At 40.6% G+C, this 21,552-nt stretch overlaps 1 protein-coding gene across 5 annotated transcripts in view; it reads right to left on the reverse strand.

Moving 5' to 3' along the window:
- Positions 1-6,937: 6,937 nt before the first annotated feature.
- Positions 6,938-21,552, reverse strand: part of LOC138165103 (volume-regulated anion channel subunit LRRC8B-like) — a 97,121-nt gene continuing 82,506 nt past the window's right edge. For all 5 annotated transcript variants that reach the window (XM_069093276.1, XM_069093272.1, XM_069093274.1 and 2 more), the window contains one exon: positions 6,938-8,725. In XM_069093276.1, coding sequence (XP_068949377.1) covers positions 8,453-8,725 — 273 coding nt within the window. In that variant the 3' untranslated portion in view covers positions 6,938-8,452. The remainder of the gene's footprint in view (positions 8,726-21,552) is intronic.

The following is a 21,552-nucleotide window of genomic DNA, read 5'->3' on the forward strand; positions in this document are numbered from 1 at the left end:
CAGAGGTGTTTACTCTTCATGGGGAGTAAACCTAGTCCTGGGATTTTCCTTCCAGTCTTCTCAGATTGTCCCAGGAGGACCCCAGTTCTGCACTTCTCTTATTTGTTTTCAGTGCTCTATGTTCACCCAGAGGTGCTATCTTCTCTCTTTTGTGGAGGAAAATCTCGAGAACTTGAAGCTTTCTGACCTACTCTGCCATCTTCCCAGAATCCTCTCCTAATTTGGGATTTTCTAGGTCAATATGTGGACCCCAGGATCAGGTTCTATTAGCGATTGAGACCTCATCATTTGCACTGGCCTGAATGGGAATAGACATCTAAACAAATACAAAAGAAATAAATAAAAGCTGGCATTTATATGGTTCTTGAAGATGGCAAAGGCTTTACAAACATGTAATAGGAATGCAAATTTGGAAGATCTTCCCTGCCCCTAGGCTAAAATGCACCTGAAGCCTGGGGAGGGAGGCTTGTTTTTCAGTAGATACTTCTTGATTGGCCAGTGAGTCAATAAGGTTGTTATATTCTCTGAGCCAGGAGAAGGCTATATAAGCCCTGATGTGTAGCTTTGTTTTGGGGCTCACTTTGAGAAGTGTTCTGTGATTTGATCTGAATTCTGGGAAGCCGTTGTTGAGAGTCCCCCGGCTTTGAAAAACCCAGATGTGGAAACCCAGATGTTGACTGGGTATGGATGTAATGGTTGGACAGTTTGGAAATCTGTCTACTTGATCTGTTTCTGTCTTGATAATTCTGCCTGTATACTTTGAAGTTTGGGGTGTTGACCTTTTCCCCTGAACAAGGTAAACGATATATGTCTGACTGATTAAAGTAAGCTTGTTAACCCATTTTGAGTTGCTTTCCTTTAACAAAGCAGATCCAAGAACCTGTATGGGCGGCAAACCCTGAGGACACTTGGGGTGCTTGCTGCTACAAAACATTAACTCATTTAATCATCACAATAACTTTAGGATGTAGATGCTGTTGTTATCCCCATACTACAGATGAAAAGGCTGAGGCAGGCAGTGCTTAAGTGACTTGCATAGTGTCATTTAGTTAGCAAGAATCTGGGGTTGGACTGGAACTCTGATCTTCCTGACTCCAGATTGAATTGAATTCTACCTCCCAGGGTTGTGATAAGGATGACATTAGATACTATTTATTTTGCAAACCTTTAAGTGTCATATAAGTGGTGATGATGATGGTAATGTCGAATTGTCAAGCGCACTGACCATAGGGGACATATAATAATGGATATTTGGAAAATGTGGCCCTTTTTCTTCTGTCAGACACTCAAATTCCTCCAATTTAGGGATATTTTGGAGGCAGCTTGTATTGGCTTAGGAGACCAATGGCTAAATTTTCAGTGTGTGCATTTCCACCTCATTAATTGGCACACATTATAAATCAGGGATTAATTTACCGTTTTCTTGATTGTTTAGGCTTTAAAAAGTGCAGAAGAAAATGTTGATAATGTGGATAAAACTAAAAAAGTGTGTTGTGAATACATTTCTTCCAGAGAGTTGGTTGTTAAATATTTAGTAGCACACCACTAAAGCTAGTTGGGAGGAGAAAAAAAAAAGATAAAGAATAGCCAAGAAAAAGAAACGTTACCTTCCTTTTTGATATTCCAGAAGGAGATATCCATCCACTTAATATTCAATCAAATGAAATTCATTTCTGAAGAGAGGAATGCTATACTATACTATATATTATAGTTAATAGTTATAATAGCTCATCTTAACTTTCAACTTTAATGGCTTAAATCCAAGTCTCTGAGGACACCCGTTATCAAAGAGATTGAACATGGGGGTTGTTCAAAATAGTCAACCAGAGGATAAAAGGAAAGAAAAATATTAAATAATCCACAAATTGGATCAACACCTGAACATCCAAGCAGGGATACATAATGTTAAGTCATGTATTGTATACATTATGTATGTATGTGTCCCACAATGACACACATCATTTTATTCAGCCAAGACTATTAAAAAATGAACTTCAAAAACTTTATAGAAAAACAAAAAAAGCTTTCCTGATTATCAAAGTCTACATTTACAACTTCTGAATAATCTATAATTTTATACTATTGTATACATATTATAATAAATAGTATATACTATAAAAGATATAAAAGATGTATATCAAAGTATTATACTTTTTGTTGTGCAACTTAAATATGCTCATTGCCACATACTGAGAGTCTACACATATTTGTCATTTTTAATATTTAGAATTTTAGATCTATTATGGCAGTATGCTATCATTTACATGGAAATGTTTGCAAGTCTCCTCTACGGAGAATAGCTATTTCTGTGGCTGTTGTATTTTTAAACTTCAAGTATAACATACCCTTCATCATGATGGTATCGTGAGTGCAAATTTTACAAAGATGAATTGACGAGCAGGATAATCATTTGACTATCAAGGGATGCTGTAAAGGGTGCATCGAGGGGGAAGTTATGGACGTGGAAGAAGAAACCTTGAAGTCTAGTGATTCAATGAAACAAAACAAAGCCAACTTCTTTCAACATTTAATCCAGTTTTATTTTTTCATTATAAATGCCAACTTTTTATTTTTCAGAAAAGAAACTTTAAAAACTCTTAAAGAATTTATCAAAATACTACTGTAGTTGGTGGAAATGGATTTCCACCAAAAATCAGGTTTCCATCAAAAACTTGGGGTGAGGAGGGGAGACAGAAAGATTGTCAAACCATTATAAAATTCATCTTTTTTTAAAAGAACTCATTAGGAAGAGATTTCACACTAGATTAAAAAAAATGATCTTCAACTGCACATTTTCCAGAGGTTTGGTTTTTGTTTGTTTAAAAAGCAAGAGATGCTGGCAATCACAATATGAAGAACGCAGCCAAATGAAATTTCCTCCCAAATTGATTTCTTAACATTGGTGCAGTATTCATTGAGGAAAGTTCATTGGAGTTTTTAGAGATCCTCTCCAAGATTTAGGCTTTATACATTTCTTTACACACACCCACCCACGTTTGCACCCTTCCAACTGTAGTACTGCTCTTGGGACCAACATACAGCACCCAAGGGTCATCAGTCACTTCCTGTGCCCACCTCTGAATTAAATAACGCTGAGTTCTAGAACTTCTGGAGAACTCACGTGCAAAATGCATCATCCAGGTTCCCTCTGGCTTCCACTGCAGCATATGCTTGCTCAAAAACTTCCCAGGGGCTTTCCCTATCCATGACTTTCTATCTTCTATTCAGCATTGACTCAGGAGTGCTAATGGAAGTTATTATTTTTGTTGTACAGTCATGTCTGACTCCTCGTGACCCCATGTGGGGTTTTCTTGGCAAAGATCCTGGATGAGGAAACTTAGGCAAACAGGTTTAAATGAATCGCCCAGGGTCACACAGCTAGTAAATGTCTGAGGCTGAATTTGAACTTAGATCCTCCTGATTCCAAGCCCAGTGCTCTATCCACAGTGCCACCTACCAGCTGAAAGTTGCTTTACTGTATTTCCTCCTAGTGAACACTAACAGGACAGGTGGAGAAGCAGGAATAAGCCAATTAAGTGAGGTGATGGTGGTGGTCTTTTCCATCCTGCTGATTTGCACACCAAGTGCTCGGAAGTCTTAGCTTTAACTCTAGATATCTGACATTGCTCATTCACATATACCCCAGCAGATCACTTAACCCTGTTTGCCTCAATTTCCTCATTTGTAAAATGAGCTAGAGAAATGGCACACTACTCCAGTATCTCTGCCAAGAAACCCCAAATGTGGTCATGCAGAGTTAGACAAAACCGAACTACTAAGGTAACAAAGCCTTAGGTACACTGTCTCTCTGATCCTCACCATAATCCTGTGAAGTAGGGATGACAGGCAAAATTACATATTCATTTTACAGATGAGGGTACAGACTTAGAGAACTTCTAAGTAACTTGCTCCGGGTCACATGGAGAGTTGGCAGCCATGCTAGATGGTAACCTGGGTTTTTTTAATTCCAAACCCAGGGCTCTCTCCTTTCTACTGGGCTACCTTCCTTGTTTATCATAGGAAAGCTTCTCAACTTGAGATTTCATTTCAAATATTTTACAGGAGTCCTCTAGCACTAATGGAACATATTTAAAGGGGATTTAAGGAGTGCAGGAAAGGTTACTGGCCCCCATAACTTTTTGGACCAATAACATTTAACATTATTTGTGACAGAATATTTGGAGTTTGTTGGGAGAAATTGACAGATGGAAGGAAAATGCTGGGAAATTTAGAAAGATAAAAGACAGCAATAAGGTCACAGCGTTCTCATCCAGCCATTTTAATAACTTCTGAACCAATCACACAACATTCAGTATAATTACACGAAATTCTGAATCATGACATCATAGAAATGGACGGTCTTTCTCATCAAACAAGATCCCATGCCAACAAATCCTCTGTGGTTCACACTCCTGAATCATCCATCATTTGGGCTATGAATCTCTTCAGTTGAATCCCTGGGGAAATCAATTCATCCTGTTTCACTTCCTAAATACATGTTAATGTCCAGTGACAGTGCAGAATCTGCTTAACTTTCCCTTTTCTGCATGTTGTCTGAGAACAGAGACTAGAAATATATGGTTTACAGAGAAGAACTACAGATGGCATCCTGTAAATGGTCTAGGAAAGTAAACTAACTTCTTATTAGGAAGCTCGAACTATCCCATGTGCAATTTGAATGCGTTTCAGTATTTACCTTCCCTTCAGTTATGACTGAGGAAATGAAACACTTCGACATGAGAGATCATGGTGAAAAGGGAAATATTTTAGAATAAATCTACTCATTTTTGGAAGGAAAAACAGTTAGGAAAAATAGAAGTTAGTTATATTTTGATGAGGTTATCTTTTAAATGGAGCAAAACCATTGATGAAGCCACATGTCTTTGTAAAAAGCCATACTTTTGGCTGAAAATATACGGTTTTACAATTTTTAAGTAATTTTTAGTTTTAAAAAAGATTTTAGTGGCTACAACAGTTTTTAAAGTGTATTTTAACACACTTTCTCCCAATATTTAGAATTCTCTTAAATTAAGTTGGTTGTAGAATAAAAGCTTGCTTTTAAAATGATCTTAAAAGTTCTTTCTTCACCAACCTGTCAACCAGTAGCTCAAATTTAGTATAACCATATTAAAAAAATTTAATTCTGCCTACACATGAGGATTATAAGTGTGGACGACACCTTCTTCTGGTGGCACAGATAGCACTGTTCTAATGCCAGGATATTGCCAACTGAGTTACCTCGCCATATCCTCCTGCTGGTAACTTCTTTCCTGAAAGTTAGTGCAATTGGGGGGGGGGGGAGGGGGAGAGGGGACGGGGGTTTGCATAGATACAGGATCACTTGGAGAGGACATTAGCTATCCAGGTCTAGTTGCATTAATTCAATCTAGTAGCTTGCTACTCACTAAGAGCAAATCAAATCTGGTTAGCTGGGTTGTAGAAAACTCACATTTCATTAAAGAAAACCTACTTCCTATTTTTTAGTGGGGTGGAGGAAATAAAAGTATTATCGGCTAATTTTTGTTGTTCAGTCATCTCAGTTACATCTGACTCTTCATGACCCCATTTGGGGCTTTGACAAAGATACTGGAGCAGTCTGCCATTTCCTTCTCCAGTTCATTTTACAGGTGAGGAAACTGAGGCAAACAGGGTTAAGTGACTTGCCTGGGGTGTTTGAGGTCAAATTTGAATTCAGAAAAATGAATTTTTCTGACTCCAAGCCTGGTGCTCTATCCATCATCCCATCTAGCTGCTTTTATGTGCCAATTATGCTATCTGAAAGCATTTCTACAGCTCCCCAAGAGACTGAAAGACAGAGAAAATGACCAAAAATTGGGGTAAAACTTATGATAATATTTTTCTATTAAAAAAAATTAGATTCGGAAGGTTTTGGTTCCATATTACATAAATAGTGAGTGTGTGCATATATATATATATATATATATATATATATATATACACATATACATACATAGATATATGCACTTATATACACATGCAGCAAATATCTCTAGATCACCATATTTGCCTATGATCTATGAGTTGGGTTATTATTTTTGATCTAGACCTGGGTTTCATCCATTTGAGGGTAATCCTGGAAACTCCCTCCACTGAAACATCAGTAACTTATAACTTAAGAGTCTCAGAAAATTGCCTAGGGTTGCTGGAAAATGGAAAAAATTGCCCACAATTACAAAGAGTGAAGTGTTTGGGACGAATTTGAACTTGGATCTTCCTTTTCACTAAACCATGGTGCTTGTCATTGCTTATGACTGGAAGGCATCTATCTCTATATAACTCTCCCCATCTATATGTATTTATCACTATTTGGATATGTATATCTGCATGTGTGTGCACACATGTATATATGTATACACATATATGCATGCATGTACATTTGCACATATCCATACACACATATCCACAGAGACATATGGATGGAAAGTGTGTTATACAGATATATACATCTTTTGGGGATGGTATGTCTACTGCCTATGAGTTTTTTCTAAAGTCTCAGAACAAAATCTGACCACCCTCTGCTTGGATCCCTGAGAATGTGAATGCCCTGACTGTACGGTTTGGGTAAGTCTGGGTATGGAGGGATATTTCACACTGTTTGCCTAAGTAGCTCTAAGGAACCTTGCTCTTATCCTCTGGCCATCTTTTTTTTCTGGCCCCCACCCCACCCTAGCCCTTCTGTTATCTGTATCACCATTTTAGAGAAAAATAAATAAAATAAGTAGACCTTTCCATGACTGAATGACTAACTTTTCACTATTTGGCAAATTAAGAAAAACAAACCAAAACCCTATGTTTATAGTGCTCTAGTCCCAAAATGTTTTCCAGTCTGAACAAAAGACTATATAGATTAGGTCCTCAATGAGGCATTTTAATGCCATGTTACATTACAGAAAAAGACTTTAAAATGTATACTTCCTGAAAGCGTGCCTATCAATTTTATTATTTATTTTTGCAATGTTGCATACAACAGAAGGCAAAACACAAAGTTCTTTATAGGAAGAAGCAGATATATTCTTAAAGAACTAGATAAAGATTAAGATAAATTTGTGTTTAAGTGACATATTTGCAATTTTGAGAACTCATCGTGAGCAAACATCAGGATATGGCAGAAAATTTTTATGTCACTAACTACAGATCATGCAAAATGGAAAAATTGAATGTTTTGAGTTAACAGTTACTAATTTTTCTGTATTTAATTAATTAAATTAAGATTAAAAAGCTCAATTCTGTACCTCCCTTCTCCCCTTTCCCCGAGTTTTTTTTTTTGTTTTGTTACATATTTTTTGCAAGTAAATAAAGAGTTTGTACCCGTACAATAGTTCAGCAACTGGGGAAGAGGTAGACTTTGAGGATCTCTCTTCTTAGATGCAGGAGTCACTAAATAAATACACCAGGGGTCCCCTTATCCCCTAATGAAAGACTAACCATGCTCCTACCAACAGTAGCAGATGAAAGCAATTGATTATAGACAAGTAAAACACTGGTATACTGAACGCAAAATAGACCTGAGAATCCCAGTAAAGAAGCAAAAACAGGAACTATGTTACTAGCAGGTGCTTAAAAGAAATAGGAGATTTCCCTAGATCCTCTGTACCTTAGAAAAACGAATCTCTTTGGATTCGGAGTCCCCAGTTACGTGATCAAAAACAATTGTACGCCATACATTCCATGAATAGAAAACTTTGGGGTTGATTTTTAAAATGGTGCTTTGGGGGAAAATGGGAAGAAGGGAAAAGATTTTTAAAGAGCATGCAAGTTTTTCACCTCTCCCAAATACCCTGTTCTAGAGTTTGTGCAATGGCCTAAGGCAGGAGATTTGTCAGTCAATGTTCCTCACTTATTTCCTCCCACAGTGAAGAGTAAGGAAGACTCAGTCAATGAAAAGAAGTTAGTGTTAAGAGGGGAAAAAAATCCACCTCTTCAATAATGCATCTGGGTTAATATGTTTTAAGAACATGAATCAAAGTTGGTGGTGAGGATATTTCCAGACACTTACTTGATGATCTTGGTCTGAAAGGTCAAAAGGGAGTGAAAGCCATTTAAAACCAGAGATCTCAGAGAGCTAATGGGGAAGGGGAGGGAAGGGGAAGACCACCACTCAACTCTTCCAGTTCCAAAGACAAGTTGGGGATGGTTTCAGTGGCTGCCTCTCCCCACATGACCATGGACATGAGGAACAGCTCAGTAAGTTAAAGGTGGTCACTCCCAGAAAGCACAAGCTCTTCATTGTTACTCTTTTTTACCCATGGGCTTTAGGGCTAGCTGAGGCATTGTGTATATATGTCTGATGCATAGATCCTCCGCTCAGTTTTTCCTCTTTTCAACTCAAAAAAAAAAAAAAGGAATTAAAAAAAAACAACTTTTCATTCAAAGTCCTAAGGAATATTTCTTTCTCATTATTATTTTGAGATGATGCATCTCCATCCTTAGCTCAACATTTATCCAAGCACGTCTGAAGCCGTTCTGCGGTGGGAGGAGACAGGGTGTTCAGCAGGCTTTCTTCCACAAGCACACAGCTCCGCTTCAGCGACGGGCATGCTTCCAGCTCTGGAGGGAGGGCCTCCAGGTGGTTCCCAACGAGCTCTAGCTGCACCAGGTTCGTCAACTCCCCAATGAGGGGGGGCAGAGAAATCAAGCTATTCCTCCCCAAGAGTAAGGTCTGCAGCTTTTTGCACTGAAACAATCCATTGGGCAGCGTCTCGATCTAAGGAGAAATAAAGAGAACATGGAAACTGAAGGCTCAGCTCACAGAGGGAGAGTCTCCCTTGCTCTAGGAAAGACGCCACCCAGACCAGCCCCTAGAGTGAGGACCTTAACCTAGGGTCTGGGAACTTTCTGAAAAAAACAAATAAACAAACAAACAAACTTCAATAGCTGAATTTCGATACAATTAATTAACTTTGCATTTTACTTTATGCATCTAAAAACATGCTCACGGGAGTCCATGATGACAAAGGGTCTCTGCCAGCAGTCTTTCCTCAAATAGGGGTTGAGGCAGAAAGCAGAGGGGCAGGCTTGTGTGTTAGTAAATATGTGGTAGTCAGGAACCGAAGGGCTTAACTGAACTCACACCCGGCACTGATTCCTTGCCTCATATTTCCATATTTATTGCATGTTATTCTCCTGTTCATGTACTGTGTTCCAGACACAGGCCAGACTTCTGGCTAACTTCCCATACAAGGCATTCTACTTCCTGCCCCTGTGCTTTTGGAAGCCTGACCCCCATTCTGGAATGTACTACCTCTTCACCTCTCTCAGAGTAAGAGTAAATAGCAATGGTTTCTGTTCTGGCCAGAAACCCTGAGAGTCTTCCCCTCCCATGTGACTTTTTTTTTTTTGTGACTAGTTAAAAGAGGTCATTCTTTGCCTCATTTCTTACCTAGCCTTAATCACTGAATGGGTGTTTCCTCAATCAAACTGAGACCTGGAAAGACCTTCGTTTAAAAAAGACCAAGGGACCATCGCCAGTCATCCTGATCTATATATCTTGCCCCTGAACTCAGATGGTTCCAGAGGAGAGAATGAGGCTGGTGACCTTGCACAGTCCTCCCTCACTTAAATTCAATTCACATGCAAGTCATAGCATCACCTTCATAGTCGTCTTCAAGAATGAAGGACAGATAACACCACCTCACCTCTGTCTTTCTTCAAGGCTCAGTTCAAATGTTCTATGTTCATAGAACCTCAGTTCTATGAGTCGATCTGTCTTGATCTTTCCCTACCCCAGCAGTTACTGATGTCCCACCCCATCTCAAAATTACCATAAATCAGGCTTAGAAAGGTACTAGAGAAACCTGTGACATCATTAGGGAAAGTAAGGAACTTCCTCCACCAATGCCATTAAGGGCTTTCTCTGCCACTTGGCCTCAGAATTAGCTGTGGCACTGAGGGATTAAATGGGCTAGAAGCAAGACCTGAAGAGAGTCCCTTCTGTCTCTGAGGCCAGCTCTTTACCCATGCTCCCTCTGAACTATGCCTGGGCTAGGAAAGTCCCAGCTTTCACTCTGTTTCCATGAGATTCTGCTAGCATCTGCAGAGGTAAAAAATTTGTTCCTCCTTCTTTCTTCTCCATACTCTCAATTTTATCCACCCCAGCCCTGCCTTTCCAGTCAACATCCTCTTCCAGACTCCCTCTGCTTTGTGTACTTCAGAACTCCTGGACAAGATCCCCGTCATCCAGCTAAGAAGAAAATGGCAAAAACACGCCAGTATCTGTGCCAAGAAAATCCCATGGACGAAAGTCCAGGGGGTCATGTAGAGTCAGTCATGGCTGAATGACTGAACACCAATGTCCAATCCAGCTTGTAGTCAGTCATTTATAGACCTGTGTCATTCTTTTTCCAGAGAGTTTGATGCCTGGATCACACTCTTCTTTCTTCTCCACCTTAAACCTTATGTTGATATTTGGGATGTCGAAGGGGCATCAACACTAATCATATCCACCCATCAGTCCCCATGACCTCAAGCTTCACTCCATGCTCACAACCCGGACCTCAACATTACTAAGCTGTCCCCTTTCCCAGACTTGCCTATCTCTATCCAAGGCATCACCATATTATCTTCCTCTCTTTGCTCTCCTTCATTCCATGTACCCAACCTGCGGCCAAGTCTTGCTGTTTCTCCCTTTGCAGCATCTCTCAGATGAGACCCCTTTTCTCCCCTCATGCAGTGACCACTCTAGTTCCAGCCCCTTCCACTTCTTGCCCAGATTATTCCAACAGCTTCCTCCCTCTGCTCCAGTCCATCCTTCACACGGATGCCAGAGGAATTTTCCTTTCGTGCAGATCATGATTCCTCTACTCAATTTACCCTCAATGGCTATCTATTGCCCCTAGGGTAAAGTAGAAATACCTCTACCTAGCTTTTAAAGCCTTTTCTGACCTGGCCGCAACATGCCTTTGCACCCTCACTGGATTACACATTGTGTGATCCAGACAAACAGCCCTCCTCTCTGTTCCTCCTGAAGGACATTGCATCTTCCATCTCTGCACCTTTGCACTGGCTTTCCCCCCATGCCTGCAGTGCACTCCCTCCTCTTGGCCTCCACCACACAGAATCAGTCTATTCCTTTAAGATACAACTCAGGCACTGTCTGCTCCATAATGCCCTCCCTTCCAAACTATCTTGTGTTGGATCTATTTATATTTATTACATATTTAATATCTTACCCATTAAAATGTAAACTCATTAAGAGTAGAGATTGTTTAATTCTTTACAGATACCCCCAGAACCTAGCAAAGAAAATGCTTCATTAATATTTGTTTCTTGATCAATGATCTGAAACTCTGCAATTCCTCTATGATTGTAAACTCCTATTCTGGCATCATTCTGTTGAACTTATTCTTCCCAAACACAGGTGAGACTTGGCTGGAAGGGGGCTGTGGAGGCCATTGAATCCAAGCTCCACATTTTACAGGTAAGGAGGCAAAGCGACTTATTTAGCATCATACAGCTAGCAAGTATCAAGAGCAGGATCTGAGCCCAGGCCTTCCTAGCTGCAAGCTCAGAGCCTGATCCACTGTACCAGGAGGCCTCCCACTGACATGATCTTCATCTTCCCCATGGCTTCCAGTCCTCCTCCTCATCCATGTCTTCTCCAACCACATCCCACCTTCTCTTCTTGAATCTCTCGGCCCACTGTCCTTCTGCATTTCCTGCCTTGCCAAACCCCAACATTCAGTCCTCTTCCATTCTCCTACTCAAATGCTGTTGAACACTGCTATAGAAGCTGAGTAACCTCTCCTACTAAGTTTGTTATGGATTTACATTATTTAATTTTAATAGGGCCGTCACTGCTTCGTGACCAGCCCTTTATCTTTCCCTGGCTGAACTCTGCACAACACCTATTACAAATCTTCATCTTCCCTATTCCCTACCGCATGGTTCTTTTCTCCTAGAAAAAGCTGTCTAAACTACTTAACCCTTTCACTTCCAGACCTCCCTCTTAGCCCCTTGCAATCTGAATGTCTCTAAAGCACTTCCAAAGTCAATATGTCTGGCCTTCTATAGTGCGGGGTGGGGAAGGAGGAAGGGAGGGAGATAGTGCAGAACTTAAAATGCAACAAAAATAAATGAATAATTTTTTAAAAAAGCAACAAATTCAACACATCCAAAGCAGACATCATCGACTTTCCTACTAAACCCACTCTCCCAAACTTCCTTATTCTTGCTGAGGGCACCATCATCCTTCCAGTCACTCAGGTTTGCAATATTGCTGTTGTTTTCAATCTTTTATTCACCCCCTATATCCAGTTTCTGGGAGGAGGCAAATTGTTGGGTTTTATCTTCTTAACTATCTGGTCATTCTTGTATATTTTATTGGGAAGTTTAATCCATTGACAAAGTTATAACTGTTGGATATTTATTTTCTTCTACTTAATTATATTGTATTGATTTTTCACTTTCCTAGGTCTCTGTGATTAGCTTTGCTTAGGATAATTTGATTCCAGTCTCCATCTCCTGGCTTTTCCTATCTCCCCCTCCTGTTTCTTGCTGTGTCCCAAGTTCTTGAATTCACTTAATTTTTTTTATTTATTTATCCTTATAGTCTATTTCCTTTTCAACAATACAGCACAATTCCGAATCCTTAACATCTCATTCCATCCCCACCCCAGCCAATCATTCCTTTTATACTGAGTGACATTCACTTGTGGCATCCTTTCCCAGTAAGTATTAATTAACTTCTCTGTGTTTATTTCTTTCCACTTTGGTCTAATCTGAAATCTAGTTTGCCATTCACAGCATCATGGGACCTTTTTTAGAGCTTACTCTGAGAAATGTGTCTCCTGAGATACATACCCCCTCCCCCAACAAAATGAATTTTTATCTCACTCTTCCATATTCCCAGGCAGGTCAAGGAATCCAAAGGATGGAAGAGACTGGCTTTGTCCCACTTCCCCTACAAACACAATGATGCATTTATAATGTAATGTAGATTTTAGTCCCCAGATTATTAATTACATTCTTTATCCTTTGTGTGGCCTGATTCTTTTAAATAGTTGTAATGGGAATGTAAATTTTAAAGATCTTCCCTGCCTCTAGGCTAAAGTGCACCTGGAGCCTGGGGTGGGAGGCTTGTTTTTCAGTAGATACTTCTTGATTGGCCAGTGAGTCAATAAGATTGTTACATTCTCTGAGCCAGGAGAAGGCTATATAAGCCTTGATGTGTAGCTTTGTTTTGGGGGCTCACTTTGAGAAGTGTTCTGTGATTTGTTATGGAATCTGGGAAGCCGTTGTCTGGAGCGCCCCCCCCTTCCCCCCTGCTTTGAAAAACCCAGATGTTGACTGGGTATGGATGTAATGGTTGGACAGTTTGGAAATCTGTCTACTTGATCTGTTTCTGTCTTGATAATTCTGTCTCTATATTCTGAAGTTCAGGGTGCTGACCTCTTTCCTCTGAACTAGGTAAATGATACATCTATGGCTGATTAAAGTAAGCTTGTTAACCCATCTTGAGTTGCTTTCCTTTATCAAAGCAGATCCAAGAACCTGTGTGAGCAGCCACCCTGAGGACGCTGGGGTGCTTGCTGCTACAATAGTCCTCTTAGATCTTTTCTCTCTCTCAATAGTGGATAGAGCACTGGACCTGGAGTCAGGAAAACCCAAGTTCAAATCTAGTCTCAGACATTTACAAGCTGTGTGACTGACCTAGAGCAAGCCACATAACTTCTGTCTGCCTCAGTTTCCTCAATTATAAAATGGGGATAATAATAGTACCTACCTTGTAGTATTGACATGAAGATCAAATAAGGTATTTGTAAAGTGCTTAGCACAGTGCCTAGAACACAGCAGTGGCTATATAGATGTTTACTCCCTTCTCTTCCTTTCCCTTTTCTCATTAATTCTTCCCCCATGTAAGAAAAACCCTGAACAATAGCCTAGTCTTGATCTAGAACCACGAGTTAACTTTCTTGCTTAGTCCTTCTCTGTTGATGGTACTTACTTAGCTTTCTTATGTTTCTCCTCTTTAAAATGTTTACATGCTGAAGTCTGTTCACCTGTGGTCTCTTTCGAAGGAATGACCTATTTGTTGAATGTCTATTTTCATTGGAAAGAATATTCAGCTTTAAAAGATGTAATTTTAGCATGCATCTCATCTTTGGAAAAAAAAAATCATTCTGAAAATTAATCCTTTAAGTTGTTATTTCCTTGTAGATAAACAGGTATCTTGGATTATGCATATTTATTTTCTTAATAATTAAGGGCTATCTTAATTATTCATAATACTTTTCATTTTGACACAAGTATAACCACTGTATTCCCTAGTGACTGAACCATAAGGTTATATTCTTTAGGTGATTTGTGGATTTTGTGAATCAGAACTTTTCTTTCAGTTTTCAACATTTCTGGGCAATTGTCTTGTATTTTTCTTGTACTTAGGCTCTCTACTTCATCCTGTTTTTTTTTTTTCCATGAGACACAGGTCTCATGTTATTTCTGAATATACTATCCTCAATGTTGGTAACTTTGATTAGAAAATGCATGTAATTCATCCAATTTTATTTTTGCCAAATCTTCCTCTGAAAAGTATTTCTGAGAACTATAGTTGCATTTTGTCTTCAAAGTCTCTGTTTTGAAAACATCTTCTGCTATATGTTCTAAATTACCTATTATTTGCATTTGTCTTATTTTTCAGATTTCCCCTGCTATGACATTCCTTTCCTTCCCTATCTTGACCTTTTTTTCTAGTAATGTCTGATTCTTTGTGACCCTTTTGGAGTTTTCTTGGCAAAGATACTGGAGCGATTTGCCATTTCTTCTCTAGCTCATTTTACAGATGAGAAAACTGAGGCAAACAGAGCTAAGTGACTTTCCTAGGATCACACAGTCAGTGTCAGAGGCCAGATTTGAACTCAAGAAGATGAGTCTTCCTGACTCCAGGCCTGCTACTCTCTGCACTATGGTGCCACCTAGCTGTCTAATCTTGACCTTACAGTTAACTTCACCCAGTCTTTCGCTCTTGAATTTCTTGCTCTCCCTTTCTTAAACTCCAGCCCATATGCTCCTCCACTCCTGTAATCACATGCTGAATCAAGCCAGAAGTCATGAAAGTGTATATATTTGGTGTGCTACAAATCCATATTCATCCAACTTTGACTGGGTGCCCTTAATACAGCAACGGAATTCTCCCTAATTGATTTGCTGCTTCAATCCCCAAAGATGCTGTATAACATCTTTTTTCTCCTTTCAATTACTGCACTCAGGTAAGTACCTCACCTTCTCTTCCTCTTCCTTAGCTCCTATTTCCTCTCCTCGACCCTTTTCGTTCTATTTTCTGACCTCATCATTCAACTGAAATGCTCCTTCCAAAGTTATTTTCTCTCAAGAATTAACTAATAGTATTTTCTCAGGTCTCACAATTAAAAAACCCAAAATTTCTTCTATTTTTCCTGTTCTCCCTTAGTTCTAGTGCATTCCCTTTGAGATGACCTGCAACACATCTTGTATGCACCTAATTATTTGCCCATTGCTTCCCCATTAGGTCGTGAGCTCCTTGAGGACAGGGATTATTTCCATATTCCCAGCACTTAGTACCTGGCACATAGCAGCTGCTTGAGAGATGCTTGCTGATTCGACTCTGCCCTAGCAGTTGGGGCCCAAGGAAGGGTGGGTGAGGAGTTGGAACTGGGACAACCTCAATGTCTACTAAAGCAAATTCCAGAAGTGAAGGTTGGTTGTTGATTGGTACAGAATGATGGAGGGTGTTCAGGTGCTTCAAGTTACTCAGGGAAAGCTCCTCAAAGAAGCAGATTTTGAGCTGATTTATCAAAGATGAGAAGAGTGTAGCAAAGTGGCCAGAAGAAAATTGGCTTGGTTGGGGCAGTAACGCCGACTCTGGAGAGGAGGACAGCAGTTAAACTCATAGGAAGAATGGGAGAGGGATGCCTTAAAGAACCATTGACTCTGCACATATCTAGTGTACATTCAATTGTTTACATGTTGTCTCCCCCACTGGAAGGAGTTCCTTGAAAGCAGGTTCTGTTTTTGCCTTTTTTTTTTCATTCATCCAGCGCTTAACCCCATGCCTTGGCACACACAGTAGGTGTTTGGTAAATGACTGGTTGACCAAATGACTTTGTATGGACATATCTATTCTATTTCTCTATATAGCCTCCTTCTTCGATGATAGTTTCTGAGGCAAGAGTCAGACAGTAAATAATCTGAGAGCATCTCATCAGCCCTATGACTCCTACAGGCATTTTCCAATTTGAATCCATAAACATTTGTTCAGTATTGATTGTATGGGGGCCCTGTGCTCAGTACTGGGACTGATGCAAAATCACAGAGAAAAGGTGTCCCTTGTCCTCATGCAACTGAAGGGTTTACATATGGGGACATGACACAAATACAAAAATGCCTATAACAAAAACACTACACCATTTTTCTTATGGTCATTTATGGTCCGCAAAGCACTTGGCAAACACCTCAATAATACCAGGAAATGAAGTGCCATTATCTTCATTTTTCAGAAGAAGAAACAGAGGCTAAAAGGCTGACCTTCCAAAGAGCACACAGAAAGCAAGTAGCGGAACTGGGGCTCGAACTCAGCTCTTCTTATTTCAAATCCAGAGCTCGCTAAGTTATATGGGAGGTGGAAACAAAATGAGATATGATGTCAGAGGGAGAAAATTCATTAACAGTTGGAAGGCAGCATGATGCAGTGGGAAGAATATTAAATATGGAGTAAACGTAGTCAAATCCTGGCTTTGCCATATCTCTCTGGGCCTCAGCTTCCTCAACTGTAAAAATGAAGAGGGCAAACTAGCTGGCCTTGTTTTAAGGGTCAACAGACCCTATCATCAAGGAAGGTTTTACGGGATCAGATGGCATCTAAACTGGACTTTGAAGGAGAAACATTCAATGACTGGAAGGTGGGGGGGGGGGGGTAGGGAGAGAAGAATATTCCAAGCATTCAAGGCAGCAAGACCAAAGTATGAAGGTAAGAAAGCTCAGGGTCTAAGTGGGAGAGGGAGGGTGGAAGGTCATGGGATCATCTCCTTGGAGAGAGGACATACAAGCAACACTGCATCCATTTTATAGAGGAAGGAAAGTGTGGTTGAGAAAAGGAGATGAGTTACTGATGGTTGAGTGTTTAGTAAATGTCAGACCTGGCCCTCAAGCCTTAATGTTCTGGCTACAGTTTAATTCTTTCCCCTTCTTCTAAAATAACCAGTAATCACTGGGTGGTAATGCCATATAAGCCCACATGTTCCTAAGGAGAATTCTGCCTTAGGGGATCAGTTATTTGGACAAATGAAAGTACACTTGAATGGAAGAGCCACATTTGTTCAAGGTACTTTTTTTTTAATGAATATATGAGGATCCTATTCCCATGACTTTCTCATAGAACATAAAAGCACATATTCTGATGGCCAATTCAGATTTGAGTCTTTGAATTTCCAAGTTTGGCAAATGTCAGTTACTCCATGGGCTAAATTCAGCCTAGGCTCAGATAACAAGTAAATCAATTGTAGTTTATGAGTTCTGCCCTGATGACAACAAATTCATGTTTTGGTGAGTTTCTTGTAAAGTCTCTCTGAGATCCCCTTGGGAAGTGGTGCATATCTAGACAGAAAGCCCCTGAATACTTAAGCTTCCTTGGCTGGGAACCCCTCTCCAGGCCAGTCCTAAGGAGCTTTAGAACCCTGTAATCTTTTAAACTCTTGAATTTTCCTTCTATTTTCAGAACAGCTTTGCTCTTTCTTTTTAGAGGACCAAAGTGTCAAAGGGATAAGATAACTTATCTTGCCTGAAAAATCAACTTTAACATTTGCCTTCCTAATTTTCTAGTAAATCTCTTATGTTTCATGGCATTCTCAAATTAACTGCATGGGGATGATGCACAGAAACACAACAGAGGTGGCTTAAAAAGGAGACATTTTGGAAGACAGAGCAAGGTGCTTCTAGTGACGTTTTACAAAAAAGGCAAAACAGTCACGATCATATGTCAGGTCTGGGATCCTTTTGATGTAAGAATTGTAAGAAGAATCCTTTGATTCTCCTACTGAAGGACAGACCTGAGCTCAGAATACTTTCTACAGCATGTACTCTAGGCTGCCACTCAGCACCTCATCGCAATGAAGAGAATGCTGGTCCTGGAGTCAGGAGGCCCCAAGCTCACATCAAAGCTCAGACACTTACAAGCTATATGACCCTGGGCAAGTCACTTCATCTCCGCCTGCCTCAGTTTCCATATCTGTAAAATGTGGATAACAGAAACACCTACCTCCTATGGGGTTGTTGTGAAGCTTGTAAAGTATTTTTTTAATTAATTTTTTTTTTTTTGCTTTTTGGAGGGCAATCGGGGTTAAATGACTTGTCCAAGGTCACATGGCTAGTTTTTGTGTTAAGTGTCTGAGGCTGGATTTGAACTCAGGTCCTCCTGACTTCAGGGCCAGTGCTCTATTCACTGCACCACCTAGCCGCCCGTAAAGTATTTATCAAACCTTAAATCACTACAGAATTGCTGTCACCAGATCCTAATGCAACAGCTCTCAAATTCAAAGTATCCAAAACACAGCTTGGAATCTTCCCCTCCCTCCTTTCCTACTCCTAACTATCTCCACTATGTCTGTTGAGGGCATCCTCAGCCTTCCAGTCACCCAGGTTTTCGACCTTGGGAGTCAAACTCCCTGACTCTTCCCCTTTCTCTTCACCCCTCATATTCAAGCAGGTGTCAAGTCTCAGCAATTCTACCTCCATAATATATCTGTCTCTTCCCTTCTCTCCTCTCATATGGTCACCACCCTCTTTCAGACAATTATCTGGTCTACTGCTATGATATTCCTAAGAGATTCTCCTGAATGCCATCTTCTCTCCCCCCCGCTCCCCACCTTTCATTTCGTCCTCCAATCCAATAGTAGGCTGTTATTCCTAAAGCAAAAAGTCGGATCATCTCACTTCTCCTGATCAAGAAGTTCCAGTGCCTTCCTATAATGTTAATGGAATAGGAAGATCTTCCCTGTCCATTAACTGGCCTATGCAACCCCACATCAATCACAGATGTCTTCCTGCTTTCACAGTTGTGATACATCCTGAGTCACACAGAGCCCCTTGGGGGAGAAGCTTGCTTGGTGGGGCGGGGCTTGCTTGCAGGAAGGCTTTCACACCTTTTGGTACAGAGCTAATTAGGCACTGAGCCACCTTGGGTTGTGATGCCTTCTGGCTCTGAGCCTACACTATATACTGGAAGGCTGGTATTTTACTTTGGGGAGTTCACTTATGAGGACTTCTTGATTCCCTGGACAGGACCCTGAGTAGCCTTTGTTAAAAGCTCCCCCCAATTACTCAGAGGTTTGCGCTCTCTCAATCTGGTGGTGTATGTAGGTGGTTGTATTAACTTTGTTCAGACAGTAGGAGCCCTGCTTGTTGAATCTTTGTGCTAATTTCTCTGCTTGTATTTTCTACTTATCTATAATTAAAGTAAGATCCTTAATCCCTTTAAAGCTGAATTTCCTTTAGCAACTTGTATCAAGAACCTGTGCTAGCAGGCCATCCTGGGTGTGCTAGGGTGCTTGCTAATACATATTAATATATAATAATATAATATTAATACATATTAATATAAATATAATATATAATACATATCAATAAAACATTAAATTAACTTATTATTTAGTTTATTCAATTAAATTATTAATTAATAATATGTATTAATAAAATATTAAAATGTATTAATATAATATATACTACATATTAATATATAATAATATAATAATAGCATTTCCCCCTTTGGTTTAAGGGTCTGCTGTTGTTTTTGTCTGGTTGTTTTTCATTCTTTGTGGCCCCATTTGAGGTTTTTTTGGGCAAATATAATGGAGTGGTTTGCCATTTCCTTCTCCAGCTCATTGTACACATGAGGAAACTGAGGCCAACAGGATGAAGTGACTTTCCCAGGGTCACACAGCTAGTAAGTGCCTGAGATCACATTTTAAATCAGGTCTTCCTGACTCCAGGCCTGGCATTCTAGCTGTACCCTCTATGAACTTGATGGTCTAAGGCAAACAGGTCTAAATGTTGCACCTTCCAGATGACATTCCATCTCCTCCCTGGCCCTTTGCCTAGGCCACCCTTGTGCCCACAATATAATCTGTGTAGTTTCACCCTTAGCTTCCTTCAAAGCTTAGCTCCAATGTCACTTCCTAGAGATATTCTATTCTGATCCCCTCCCTTATTAATGAGTGTCCCCCACCCAGAAATCACCTTGTACTGTACAAATTCTAGCATGCATGTTCATGCTGTTTTCTCCCACAACTAGTATGCAGTAAGCATGTAATAAATGCTGATTGAAAGACTCTTCTGGAGCAGGCCCAGAATTTTCACATCCCCTCACTAATATATGTGCGTGGCATTCCTCCTCCACCTTTTGAAATTCTACCCTGATTCAAGACCTAGGCAATGATACTTCATTCATAAAAAGGGATCTCCCCCTCAGTTGGCCTCAGCACTCTGAGCCTTTATCACACTCTGTCTGGCATCACCTTTGCACAAGCCCCCTTCCCAGAATGGAGGTGTCTTAAGGCTGAGGCTTAAGTCTAAGGCTGTATCTTCTTAATGACAACAGCTTGCATTTATATACATAGCAATTTAAGGCTTGAAAGTCCTTTCTTCACAACAATCCTTTGAGCCAGGTAGAGTGTTCTCCCCCATTTTATATGTGAGAAAACAGGCTCTGAGAGAAGCCCACGGCTATACAAGGTTCCAGATTTTAAGTCTCACACTTTCTTGTCTAAGCCATGCCCAGCTGCTACTCACTGATGCTCATATCCCCACCAGGCACAGCAGCAAACATAGGAAGAACCCAGGCCTTCCTGAGGGCCAGGATGTCCACCCCCAGCTGGAGCTCACAAGCCAACTGTGACCCCATGGATAAAGCCTGGGGAGCTGCTGGAAGCACATAAGGCTTAAGTGACTTAAACACAGTCACACAGTCAGTGGCAGAAGTGGGGATTTGAACCTGGGTCTTTTTGGGTCAAGCCCAGCACCCTAACCCCTGTGTCATGCTGCCTCGATACCCAGGACACATCTATGTACCAGATATCTGTTATTTCATCAGTGTGGGACACTTCAGGTGAAGAAACTTCCTCTAGACAGAGCTCTGGAATCTCTGGGTGACTCAGAGATATCCGGGGTTAAGTGACTTGGGCAGGACCACAGAACCAATGTATGCCTGAAGGAGGACTTAAACCCACATGTTCCTAACTCCCAGGGTCTGCTCTTTATCCATTATGCCACTCTGTTTATCAGCTGGCACTGTCTACCTACCTGCCTACTTTTCTGCCAATTTATTTGCCTCCCTCCCCACCTATCTGCCTCCCTTCCCAAATATCTGCTTCCCTTCCCAAATATCTGCCTCCCTCCCCACCTATCTCTTTCCCTTCCCAAATATCTGCCTCCCTCCCTCCCAATCTTCCTCCTTCTCCACCCATCTGCCTCCCTCCCCACGGATCTGCCCATCTGCTTTTCTGCCTACCTCTCTACCTGTTCACCTGCTTAACCTATCCACCTATCTATAGTGCTGAATACCTTCCC

Source organism: Petaurus breviceps, unplaced genomic scaffold, assembly GCF_028583685.1.
Source record: "Petaurus breviceps papuanus isolate PSGF00001 unplaced genomic scaffold, PetGlider_PUasm1.0 207, whole genome shotgun sequence".
Lineage (NCBI taxonomy): Eukaryota > Metazoa > Chordata > Mammalia > Diprotodontia > Petauridae > Petaurus > Petaurus breviceps.